This window comes from Cydia amplana, chromosome Z (assembly GCF_948474715.1).
Source record: "Cydia amplana chromosome Z, ilCydAmpl1.1, whole genome shotgun sequence".
Classification (NCBI taxonomy): domain Eukaryota; kingdom Metazoa; phylum Arthropoda; class Insecta; order Lepidoptera; family Tortricidae; genus Cydia; species Cydia amplana.
This window is the reverse complement of record NC_086096.1, coordinates 13,031,396-13,043,843: the sequence shown is the minus strand read 5'-3', so window position 1 is coordinate 13,043,843 and position 12,448 is coordinate 13,031,396. Positions and strand designations below refer to the sequence as shown.

Sequence of the window (12,448 nt, the reverse complement as noted above, 5' to 3'; positions counted from 1 at the left end):
TTTATAAAGATAGTCGCTGTTTGTGGGACCAAAAATCACCCAATCACTCCAACAAACAACGGAGGAATAGGCATTGCAACAATTATTACCAATACTTAAGAAATATGACGCTCTCTGGCGAATTTTTAGCAGTTTCTTTTCCCACACTCTTTTTTATTTTTATCCAATAACAAGAAAATACATAGCAGAAGAGATATCTTCTTTTTTTTTAATTGCACGTAACATTTTCAAGAGTAGGTAGACCGACACACTAGTGAGAAACGAAGCAGTACTCATGATGGACGGCAAAACAGGGCTATAACCGCGAATATCGAAGTTCGCAAATTGCGGCCATTTTTCTCTGTCACTCCAATTACGACTTCATTGGAGTAAAAGAGAAAGATTCCCGCAATTTGTGATTTTCGGTTTTCGCGGTAGCCCCATGTGTGAGCTATTTCTGGCTCCGTAGTCCTGCATGGCGAACTACAATGTAGGAAGTGTGTGAGCTATATCCTACTCCGCAGTCCTACTAGCCGGACTACAATGTAGGAGTGTGAATGGGGGGCTCAAATGGTATAGTGTTGCTATCCTATACGTTAGTAATGGGGGTAAAAATCCAAGCATTTGGAGCATGGAAAGTAAAACTAAAAAAAAAAAAGATTAATGACAAAAGCTAAGAACCTACTATATATAAAAACACTATTATACATAACAATTTAAAACCATAATCAAAATGTAAGAAAAAATCCAAAATTAACGTTTGATTTTGTAGGTCATTATTACTATTTATAAAGTTAACATTTTAATAGGTAACATATAATGAGGCCCTTATAGATGTAACAGTGTAAATTATTATTAGTTCGCATAATGGATTCTCAACTATCGCCGAATCCCGATGCGGATATAAATAATGTTCGTTCATTTTACTTTAAAATCGAAAACGTTGTGTCGTGTCCATCCACATTCAAAAATAAAACTACCTTAGTCAAATACACCAAATTGCCAGACTACGACTTCGATTCAAAAGGTGCGTATTTATACAGTTTCCATTTCTACTCAAGGCCTCGTCTTTGCGTTGTTTTGTTATTATTTTGAATACCTAATGAAATTATAACATTTGGGCCTTATTAACACCCAGAATTAACACAGTTGTTATTCACAGTGTGCCAATCACTAAAACCGCGGCTCCGTCGCATTATGGAAATAGATCACCCTCAACTGCAAACTAGTCGATCCCTCAAACTTGGCGCCGTGTCCGAATCAAATGTGAATTCAAGCACCAAACGAAAAATTGTCTCTATATCAGAAAACGATGAAGACAGACTTACTCCTCATATTGGTGAGTGTACATTTTGTAACAATATTATTATTATTTGTATGTCTTGTCCATAATCTCGGGACCATGGGGTCCCGGACCTTTGGGAGGCGTACGTGAGGCCGAAGCCAACAGCGCAGAGGCCCTTTAAGACACTTTAATCTAAAAGCAAGGGATACACGTGGCGGATACCATCCCCGAACGCACAATGTGATACATCCAGAGATGGTCCCCGCCAGGTGCAAAGACTATTGCAGTGCAGCACTTTTGTGCTGCGATGGGAACTAAGGTCATGGGCTATAGATTTGAAAGTTGGATGGACTGGATAATGGGCTATGGGAGAGACTAGCGGACACCTGCCGTGACAATCAGTCTCAAAATTGTGTAAGACAGGTGGTGACTCGCCAACTCATTGAGTGGGCCCCGCAATGGCCGCACGCACAGTGCGACAACAGGGCAACACTTCGGAGCGGCTGTAAGGTTGTCGAGAGGTGAGTCTGCGGTAGCCAGATCCCGATGATCCGTTCAGCAGGCCACCGGCGTTATGACATTTTACACTTCCAACCTGGAGCATAGGTCCCGCTCTTGCGAATCCACTCTGGCCGGCCAATCAAGGCAAGCACAGAGGCTCTGGCCTCTGGAATAGGGGTCTGCGGTGTCGCCACTCACCGTCAGCTCGCCACAAGCTGCCCCCGCGGGGTTATTATTATTATTTCGTTTTAGACAGGCAGCTGATGCTGGTGCGTCTAAATCATAGTTCACTTAGCACGATTTCACTGTTTTGATAGTTTGTCGAGTCTATTTTTAAATTGATTCACACTTGTAGAGTTCACAACTTCAGACGGTAATTTGTTCCAAGCATTTACTATACGATTTGCAATAAAGTTTTTCCCGATATTTGTTTTATGCTTTGTTGTTACTAGTTTAAGGTAGTGTCCTCTTGTGCGTGTGTTTGGGTTTCGAGTGAACAGGTCGCTTAGCTCTGGGCAGTCGTAATATCTATAAGTCTCGATCAAGTCGCCACGTTCCCGCCTTTTTGCAGTGTTGTCAGGTCCAATATTAAATGTTTTTGTATAAGAGTTTTTATGGATTAAGTTTAAATACAGTCATCATAAGCTAGGTGCATGGATGCACTTCATAATCAGGTATGAGACATTCCCAGTCGGTTTGGAGGAGAAGGGTCAAGAGCATGTTATGAGTGTTGGCCGCGGACCTTAATGAATCCCGTCAGCATTGAATCCCGTTTTATAAAATATTATATGAACAATCACTTGTTTGTATGAAGATGTGTATGCATCAGAAAGCTGCAGACATACGACTCGATGCTGATAGATATGCTTCCACCCTTAATCTTATACTTAGCAATAAATCTGCAGAATTAATCAGCAAGTAAAATTGTATGTGCTATAATAATGAAATAGCGTAGATTTACTCATTATTCACCTCAATATTTTACCTCTTTAAGTGCCTGATACAGAATCTCTTGCTTGCTACTGTGTTCTTTCTAATTGTAATAAAATGCAATATAGAAAAGATGCAATATTTTCACAATGCCAAAAAGCGATTGATTCCAATGTAACAAGGTAAGCCTTTTCATTACTTGTATTGATTATGATGAATTAATTATTTTAACAGGTAAAGTTCTGCAGTCTTCAAATAGATCATCTAGGACAACCCTACAAGATGATAAAAGCACAGGACAAAAAAATATTTTGAAAACAAGTCAAGTCAAATTAGGTAAAGTGTATTTTAGAAAATCATGCAATTGTCGCCTTAATTGAGGCTTGGGTTTTTTTAATAACTTGTTATTATTTTACAGGTCCACAGTCTACAAACAGGTCTTCTGGGGTCAACCAGAAGGACAACAAAAGTTCAATACATAGAAACTATTTGAAATCAACTAATACAGACAAAAGTAAGTGAAGTAGTAACTAAAAATAATAACATTATAAGGCCACTGTGGTCTGTGGTGCTTGTCTAACGTTAAATTACTTTTTTAAAGTTTGGACTAGAAAATCAATATTCCTTATTGTTAAAATTATGTTATTATTAAATTTAATTCTGTATTTTAAATTTTAGGTTCACGAGCAATGCAAGGATCAAAGTTGAATGTGACGAACAATATGACGAATAAAAGGGAACATTGTAATCCTAAACCCATTCTGAACAGTAAACAAGCAATAGTTAGCACTCATTCTTTACACAACAATGTGAGAAGTAAAAGTACCAAAGACAAAGGTATGTAAAAATAAGTTTTAAAATTGTGGTGATTATCTTTGAATATCTGGGAGACTGAGCTTTGCTCGGAAAACATATGAAAACTCAAAAATGCGCGTATTCCCAGAGATAAAACATAGCTAGATCGATTTTTCGGCGCCGAAAACCCCCATATAGCAAATCTCATCGAAATCGTTAGAGCCGTTCCCGAGATCCCCGAAATATATATACATATAAATAAATAAATATACAAGAATTGCTCGTTTAAAGGTATATGATATATTTTTTATGTACCAAATTAGTCTCTAGCCAGTCAGTCGGGATCCTGTCTAGGAAGATTTTGGTTCTTGCCTTGAATACTGATAAATCGGCAAGAATTTTTTAAATGAGTATTTTTTTACTTAATTCATGTATTTTTTGCCCGTATATACATATGAAACTTTAAATCTAGAAAAAATATTGATGAACTTTAAAAAAAAAGATTACCCGTGGCTTGGCACTGTAGATAGTGTAGATGCTGGTATTAGTTAGTTTTACCGGGTAAAAATTCTTATTGATCAAATCATGAACATTTTCTCGAGGTAAATAACAACAACAAGTAACAATGCCAGCCAGAGAAATTAATAGGGTGCTGTACTAAAAGAGTAAAACGGAACACTATGCCGACTCTGTCTGTCCCTCCGTCTGTCACATCTCTAAATATCTCGGAACTAATCTCGGACACTTAAAAAGTTATCGTTTTGCAATTTAGAATAGTTATATATGAACAAAGCTAAAGCTCTGGTTTCCTAGGATGCTAGAATGCTGTCATATAGCGTCAGTCTTTATACAAAATACTACTCTATCCATATTTAGCCGTACTTATATGTGTGCGAGTTAAACAAACTCGCACCTAACCGGTTTTTTTAAATTGGCAGCAACCGTAAAAAAGTAAGAGTTATATTTTCAGAAAATGAAAGCTTCTTTTTAGGGTTCCCAAACCAACCCAAAGCGTAAAAATGGCACCCTATTACTAGGACTCCACTGTCCGTTTGCCTGTCACCAGGCTGTATCTCATGAACCGTGTTAGCTAGACAGATAAAATTTTCACAGATGATGTATTTCTGTTGCCGATATAACAACAAAGTCTAAAAACAGAATAATATAAATATTTAAGTGGGGCTCCCATACAACAAACGTGATTTTTTTGCCGTTTTTTGCGCAATGGAACGGAACCCTCCGTGCGCGAGTCCGACTCGCACTTGGCCGGCTTTTATTGCTTGAATCTCTTAGCGGCGCATTCTTAAACTCTTAGTATTACCAGTTCCATAGAATGGCACTTTATATAATAAATAATAAATAAATATTATAGGACTGTTTTACACAGATTGACTAAGTCCCACAGTAAGCTCAAGATGGCTTGTGTTGTGGGTACTCAGTATGTATATAATTTAACTAGCATATTATAATACAACACCTAGTTAGCTTAGTTTGGTTTATCTTTATGTGATTATTTCCAATTTTTATATGTTACTACTCATTTCAGAACAAGGAAGACCCGTCAAAAATACGCCGAACCCGCCTAGAGTAAATTTAAGCAAAAATTTATTAATCCCTCGTGAAAGTGATGCATTTGTTATTGCAATGAGTAATGATTTGGACGATAATTCAAACAAAACAGGCTCTTCAAAACGTGTTTCAGAAAAAAAACGATTTAATAGTAAATCAACTCAACAGAACACTGTAGTAAAAATAGTGAATAAGGTTTCGCTAGGAAACCCTCTCCCAGTAATACATGTACCTCTCGACAGTTGCCATGAAAGTAAAAAGAAACAATTAGGATTAGAAAGTGTTATATCGGTTCCAGTACAACATTCTGTTGATTGTAGCACTGGTATGGATCAAAATTTCCTTCCTAGAGATGCAAATGTAGGAACCCCCCCACTGCCCGTCATGGTTAATGAAGAAACTGAAACATCAAACAATAGTACAGAAGTAACTCAAGATGGCTTTGACAATCTTGACATACCTAATGTTACACTAATAAAGGACAAAAGTATTTTTGCCAAAGAAGAGATAGTCAGCTTCTGTAGCCGCTCAATGCCTAATTTACCAACATCACCATTTAAAATAAGCCCAGAGAAAGAAAGCTCTGACGACCCGGTTGGTAACGGAAAAGCTAAGACTTACATAATTGGTCGAGCAACATTTACATACACAACTAAACAAAAAATAAACTTCCACGTGGTCGGCAATAGCGACGACAGCCAATCTAATCAATCGCCTAGTCCTTTAGCATATCCATTAAATGTGGTGTCTCTTCTAAAAAATAATTTGAACCAGTGTGATATCTCTGAGAGTTCAGAAGATCGTTTAACCAATAAAAGTAATAATAATAATCAAAATAGTTGCCATAAGAAGGTAGATGAACTGCAAGCACTTGCTTGTCCTTATGTTTTTAATAACAACAAATTGGTCAAACCGTCGGATCTAATCAGCACAATTAGAGTTAATAACGGATTGTTACACAACGATTACATAAGTGAGCAGTTTCAAAGAGAGCTTCATTTTATAGATTCATTTTTCGAATCACTACAGTATTTAGAAAACTGCTCCTTATCAGAAAAATGTCTTGCTGAAGCTTCAAGCGAGAACTGGGTTAGCAAATCGAGGTTCGATTTAAAGAATTCAGAATACAACTCTTTCTTGTCGAAGCTAGAGCGCGGCGCTGGCGTTTTAGCGAATGTTGACGATATCGAAACAATGGCATCAAAAAGTCTTTGTCTGGTGAGTACATTTCCTTAGATATGTCAATATAAATTGTGTCATATTCAAGCAAAAGGTAACTTTGTGCTTTGGTTATAAGGTCGACTTATAGTTGCATATCACCTTACAGACAATCAACCTAGTAATAGGTACCCTAATGTTTAGCCGGGAAAAACGACCTCGCCGGCGCAAAACACAAGCACGACACTGTTCGTGCATACGTGATTCGTGTCGTTAAGAATTTTTTATTTGTAATGCAAAGTGGTCAACTAATCATGTAATTAATTTGCTAATTTCAGCTTAATTTACTAATTCGCAATGAACAACGGCGCGCCAAGAATTTACTGTTTGTTTTGAAAATGCGCGAGGATGCATTGAAAGATTTCACCAAGAGCCAGATTATTTGGTTAGAAAACAAAAAGAAGCAAGACAATACCGACGTGTCAACGTTGAAGAAGAAGCAACGAGGAGCGCTATTAAAGCTGCAGCATGAGTGCGGGGAGATGCAACGCATGCGCAAGGCGCTTGTCACCCTCTCCGAGAGGCGCAAGGCGGCGCTCATGAGGACCAGGAACAGCATCGAGTTAAAACTGAAGAATAACGTCGACGTGGAGCAGATTCTACTAGGAAAAAAGAAGTTAAAGAGAAATATTTCAGCCGACCGGAATGTAGCTCCTCTCAAATGCTTTGACTTGTCGAGCAGTGGTTGCGAAGATAGCTCTTCGTCCAAACCCAAGGAGACGCCGGTCCTTCTCCAGGAGCTTCCGCCCACGAACTCTTGCGCTGAGAAGTGCGTCCAGACAGGGGACAGCATCTGCGAGCCCACCGGGATCGCTGACCGGGCGACAGATACGGCAGAAAACTTCGTCGCTGTTGACGGTGGATACTTAAATATAATCTTTCAGAATCTCTCCTTACCACAAATCTTTAGTTGTGGGAAGCAATACGAAGTCAACGAGGAAGCCTTGAGAAAAATCCTGGAATCATCTAACAAGTGTCACCTCAAAGAGCAATGTGACAGTGATGTTGTAGAAAATTTCATTGATAAGATTAGGAACCGTGACTCAGATAGGTCTTCCTCGGCGTCGACTGCCCACAGTCTCGTAGATGAGTTCGATCAGTACTACAAAGGTCTGAGTGACCGTAGTAAGTCGCCAGCCGATTCCCCTGATCCTGAACACCATGCCATAAGTCAACATAACGCTCAATCGCGTGTATACGAACTTTCAGAGTCATGTGTTCAAACAATAGATATTATTATGGATCAAAATGAAAAATCTAGTGGAGAGAATATTGAAAGTATTACTGATAATGAGAAACCCGTGTCAAGCTCAGAAACTTTGACAAGTGACCAGATATGTATATGTGACTCCTCAAACCATTCTGTAGAATCAGGAACGTTGAAGAATGGTGATGCAACGGTGTCCCTGAGCCAAGCTGGCCCTCTGCCAGTGCCACCCGGCGCGGCGTCCCCCGAACCACTTGTTACAGATGGCTCTGACTCTTCAGTCACAAGTTTTGGTAAAGATCATTATTTATTTATTTTATGTATCCTTCATCTGTCATTAGTTTGTCTTATAGTGGGCCATTTGCTCTCTTCTCAGGACTCCATAGAATTCTTGTGCCCACGGATTGTTTTTATTTTTAATTATTTATAAAAAATCCTAACGCGTTTCAATTTGAATTAAACAAAATAGGAAGTGGTAGAGCATACACTTTTTATTGAAACGTGTAATTTTATAAGCTCCTTAAAATCAAAATTAGTTACAAGTAACATCTAGTTACTTTTTTTTTGACCCTCAAAAGTTTTTCATATAGTAACAATTCAGTCCGAGGCCAACTTTACTTATTTTGCATTATATTAACAATCATCACCTATGTTCTTAAAATACTTAAGCAAACCAAACTACCACAGAATACGTTTAAAAAACTTCTAAGTGTAAGGCCTGAGTGGACGCTCGAAGCGGAGCGTTCGGCGGGTCGTGCAGCGTGGCGTCGGGCGCACAAGTAATTTGAGCAGCGTGTACTAAGGCGGCTCCTATACGCTTGCATTTGTTTAACATGCACGCCGCACGCCCCGCCCCGCTGCACGCCCAACTCGAGCGTCCACTCAGGCCTTACACTAAATTGTGACTACAGGCAGCAGCATCAAGACCGACTTGCAGAGCCTGGACAGCTTCGTTTCGTCGTCGTCAGGCTACAGCGAGGTCGAGGAGCTGCGCCGGCAACAGCTCGCCATCGAGAGAGAGGTGACATTTCGGACGTCCTATCCAAATTTTAACTGACGCAAATTTAAATTACCGACAGTTTGAAATAACTGGATTTAATATGCACACTTTTGAACGCCAAACGGCGCATCCATTTGCCGTGCCACTGACGCCACGGGGGTAAAATGTAGTGAATAAATAATGCCAACCTAAAAGTGGGGTGTTTTTCAGTAGATTTTCATCAAAAAACGATCGACGTCAAATGCCGTCTTTGGCGTCGTTGTCACGATTTTGCGTTGAGGTCAATTGCCGTCTGTGGCGTTCAAAAGGTTAAAAATATATGTTGAACAAAATAGTAATTTATTACGTTTTATTTCAGATAAAAGCTTTAGAGCAGCAACAAAATCAGCCACTAGTCGTCCGAGAGATACCCGACAAGCCGCCACCGCCCTACACGCCACCCAACAACGCCCTAGCCAAAACTTCACGTATGTTCGTTCTGAACGACGATTTAGAAGAAAAAATACATCGGCACTTAGCACACGGAGAACACTTCCCTTATGACCCTAGCGACGCGTTTAGCGTATTTATAAAAGATATTTGCGAAGAAACACTGGCGAGGCAAAAACAGGAGCAGAGCGATCAGCCGTGGGATGCGTGCAACTTGTTGCCTGAGAAGCAAGAACTCAGCCCGGAGAAGAGAGGACTGAAAACGATAAGTGAAGTCAAACAAGTGCTGTCTGGTATTTCGCCGACTGTTGTTTCAGGTAAAAAAACCATTAAAATATTAGTATGTAAACGGAAACAACTCGCTCGAATAGCGTTAACGCCGTACCCTAGTACTAAGCCAACAGTCCGTCCATGTAACCCTTAACCCTTTGAACGCCACGCCTGTTGTGTGCGACGCCTCATCGTGAATCCGGTTGGAATGCGGTTGATATTGAGCTTTAACGTCAGTTGACGTCTTTGGCTGCCTCTCAAAGCTGTCTTCGCCTGTTCTTGGTGACAGGAACTTTCCTCCGTATTCTACTCGCTTGTCAGCTTGTTTCATAAGTACATACTCGTGTTTTAATGCCTTTCAATACGTATCAGTCACATAAACTAATGTTAAGAAAATAATAATCCCATTACTTTAAGCTAACCCGTTAATAATTACATACTAATTTATATCCTTTATTATAGTACTTAGCGCCTTAAAAATGCGTATATAGTTGCTACCAGAGAGTTATCAATGGTAGGAGACAGAGGCACATGTCTAAGAAAATAATCTGACAGCTGAGGTAGATGTCGCAGTACGGCCCACAGACTTGTCATTCTCGCGCTCGCGCTTGACAGACAGCTGAAGTGTGCGAAAGGGAAGCCATCACGTATATGAACATCGCATTAGTGCGAAAGAGTCAGACTACAAATGAGAAAACGTGACCATTTTTGAGTTTGACGACGGCCGCGGACGGCCAAGAGCGTATCACCGTAATTTTCAATTTGAAAAATATACACAAATTCGAAAGAAAACTATTTGATAAAGTCATACAATGAAGATAGTGTCTTGTAGTGTACCAGATTTCAGTGTCACGGGGCCAAATAAACCTAGCAAATACTCATTTCAGAGGAATAATGATATTCCGAGCGAAATTTTCTTAACGATATTTTGTCAAATTAACAGCATAAAAAGTGTAAGAAGCCGGTTTATACAGTTGATTATAAGTTTTTCTTCCTTTGTGTGCTAATATTTTATCATATTACTCAATAATTTAAAATATTTTGTGTAAAAACATAAACTGTTACTTTACGCTAGGGCTTGATAAAATGTTCAGATGACAGTATCGATAACTTGTCGGTATATTAATAGCTATGTAATCATTTCTTCACAAGACATAATTAAGATATTAACCTTTATAACCAACTTCGAATAATAACGATTGTTATACCCTTTTTGAAGGTGCAGATGTTTAGCAGTAAATTTAAACTTCACTTTCCAACACAGTAAGAGTTAGACTAAGATAAGCCTGTAACGATTTTGATAGCACACGCAGTGCAGGTGTTATTTTATACATCATAATGTCGTAGAATATTAACGTTTAAAATAACACATTTGAAAAAGTAGTCGATAAAGCAATCAAACACCGACGGATTATTAATATGTTGTAACATGACATCACTATTTTTGATCTCACATAGACAATTTATGCGCACACTTGCATTTCATTTTTGGTCGCACTTTTGAAGATTGACAGTTGTTCTTGTCTATTCTAATTCTATGGTACGGCCCCGTACATAATGCAATAACTCTGTTGTCAAAAGTTGACGTTTGACGATTCTACGAACCATATGGCGCCGTCCAGCGCCATCTTCTTCAGCTGTCAAACTTTGGGCACGAGCTATTCTAAGATATTATATTACACAACTCATAAAATGATGTTTGTTGTAAAGGAGAGTCTGGCTAATGAAAGTTGAGCCTGAGATTTATTTAAAACTTTTTATATGGGAACTTTTTTTCCTATCAAATAAGCGGTCAGTTTCAAGCTGTCATTTAATTTCATAGTCATTTTATTGCGTGGTGCGGTTTTTATTGAAATTCCCGCGTCATCTGAGGCTCAACTTTCATTAGCCAGACTCTAATTAAGCATATTTGTAACTTAACGTTTATGTTGTTAACAGGGGTGGGTGCCCGTCGGTCCGATCACATCGACGACATACTGTTCGCCGAGTGGCGGCGCTGCGAGCCCGAGTGGACCAACCTCCACTCCGAGGAGGCTGGCGTCAAGGCACAAGTGTTCGAGAGCCTCTTCCAAAAAGTCCTCAGCGAGACTATCGATCAATACAAACAGACCGTCCTCGGATTAATTACGCCAGGTGCAATTGACGAAAAATCATTCAGAAAAAAAAAACATCCGCCAAAATTAGAAGAATCGTAAAAATATGTAACGTGTAATCTATTATTATTACCAGCCTATGTGTTGATCACTGGTTTTATATGTTCTTAGTTATTATTACGTATTTGTAATATTACTATATATAAATATACTATACAATTATACATAAATGCCTGTACTCGTATCATATTGGAAAAAAGTCATTAATTATTACTTATTACATACTATTTGCTGTTTATGAAACATTTCTTTGGTTTTCCTGCATACGGCTTGTTTTCCTCCTACGCTGATATCGGTTTCTGACGTCGGTCGAACACAATATTCTATGGGCCACTGCACAGCGACGCTGACGAATCTATAGATTTATATATAACATAAAAACTAAAATCGAAATCATCTAAATGAATAATTTACTATCAACCCAATAAATTCCTTCGTGCTTTGGCCCGCTGTCACAGAATAAATAATAGTACTAAGTACAGAAGACTCACTCTCTAACAAAACGCGTCTGTTACGATCAGCACAGATATGGCCGCTAGGTGGTAACAGCGCCACGCGCGGCTTATGGCTTTCCCCAAAATTGGGGCCGAACGGATGTACTTTTAGCTACCTGTAGCAAAGCGACGAAATCGCGGAGTGAGCCACGCCTGCCGCTGTACACGGCGCGCCCTCGAGTGAAGGCGAGTCGTTGCTCCGGGAAGAGGATCCTCGAAAATTGGATCAAACATGTCGAGCGTTTATTCGACTTAATAATACGTGAGTGACCCCGTTAAAAATAATTTTAATATGCATACGAGTTTACGAGTATGTTACATATATGGACGCTGGAAAGGTAGTAGTAACTCTTTAACTTGTACGCCGATCCTCCTCATATTCTTAACATTAGAAACTTATTTGCTTGATATAACAACCTATTTGCAATGTGAATATTACCTATCATTTATTTCATATGAATAATAAGATAATAACAGATGAGGGTATATATTTATTATACCGTATCTCCTATTAATACTTACGATATTGTCTAAGTGCAACCAAAAACAATGTTTAGGTTTGGTACATAAATGGGACAAATAAAATCACATAGTCCCGTAGTTACATTATTCTCTTTA

The 12,448-nt window shown here is 39.0% G+C and overlaps 1 protein-coding gene across 1 annotated transcript; it reads left to right on the top strand.

The window, feature by feature from the left end:
* Window positions 1-779: 779 nt before the first annotated feature.
* LOC134661029 (uncharacterized) lies at window positions 780-11,573 on the top strand. Its single transcript, XM_063516929.1, has 10 exons — window positions 780-1,006; window positions 1,142-1,318; window positions 2,930-3,031; window positions 3,114-3,209; window positions 3,374-3,532; window positions 5,037-6,277; window positions 6,556-7,777; window positions 8,396-8,505; window positions 8,843-9,230; window positions 11,122-11,573. The coding sequence occupies exons 1-10, from the start codon at window positions 847-849 to the stop codon at window positions 11,376-11,378; spliced, it is 3,912 nt and encodes a 1,303-aa protein (XP_063372999.1). The 5' UTR covers window positions 780-846; the 3' UTR covers window positions 11,379-11,573.
* Window positions 11,574-12,448: the final 875 nt, after the last annotated feature.

Excerpts from the sequence above, each read along its gene's own strand:
- LOC134661029 (XM_063516929.1), top strand. The coding sequence starts at position 847 with ATGGATTCTCAACTATCGCCGAATCCCGATGCGGATATAAATAATGTT. Across the intron at positions 3,533-5,036 it reads TAAAAGTACCAAAGACAAAG|AACAAGGAAGACCCGTCAAA; the intron begins GTATGTAAAAAT and ends TACTCATTTCAG. Across the intron at positions 8,506-8,842 it reads AGCTCGCCATCGAGAGAGAG|ATAAAAGCTTTAGAGCAGCA; the intron begins GTGACATTTCGG and ends GTTTTATTTCAG.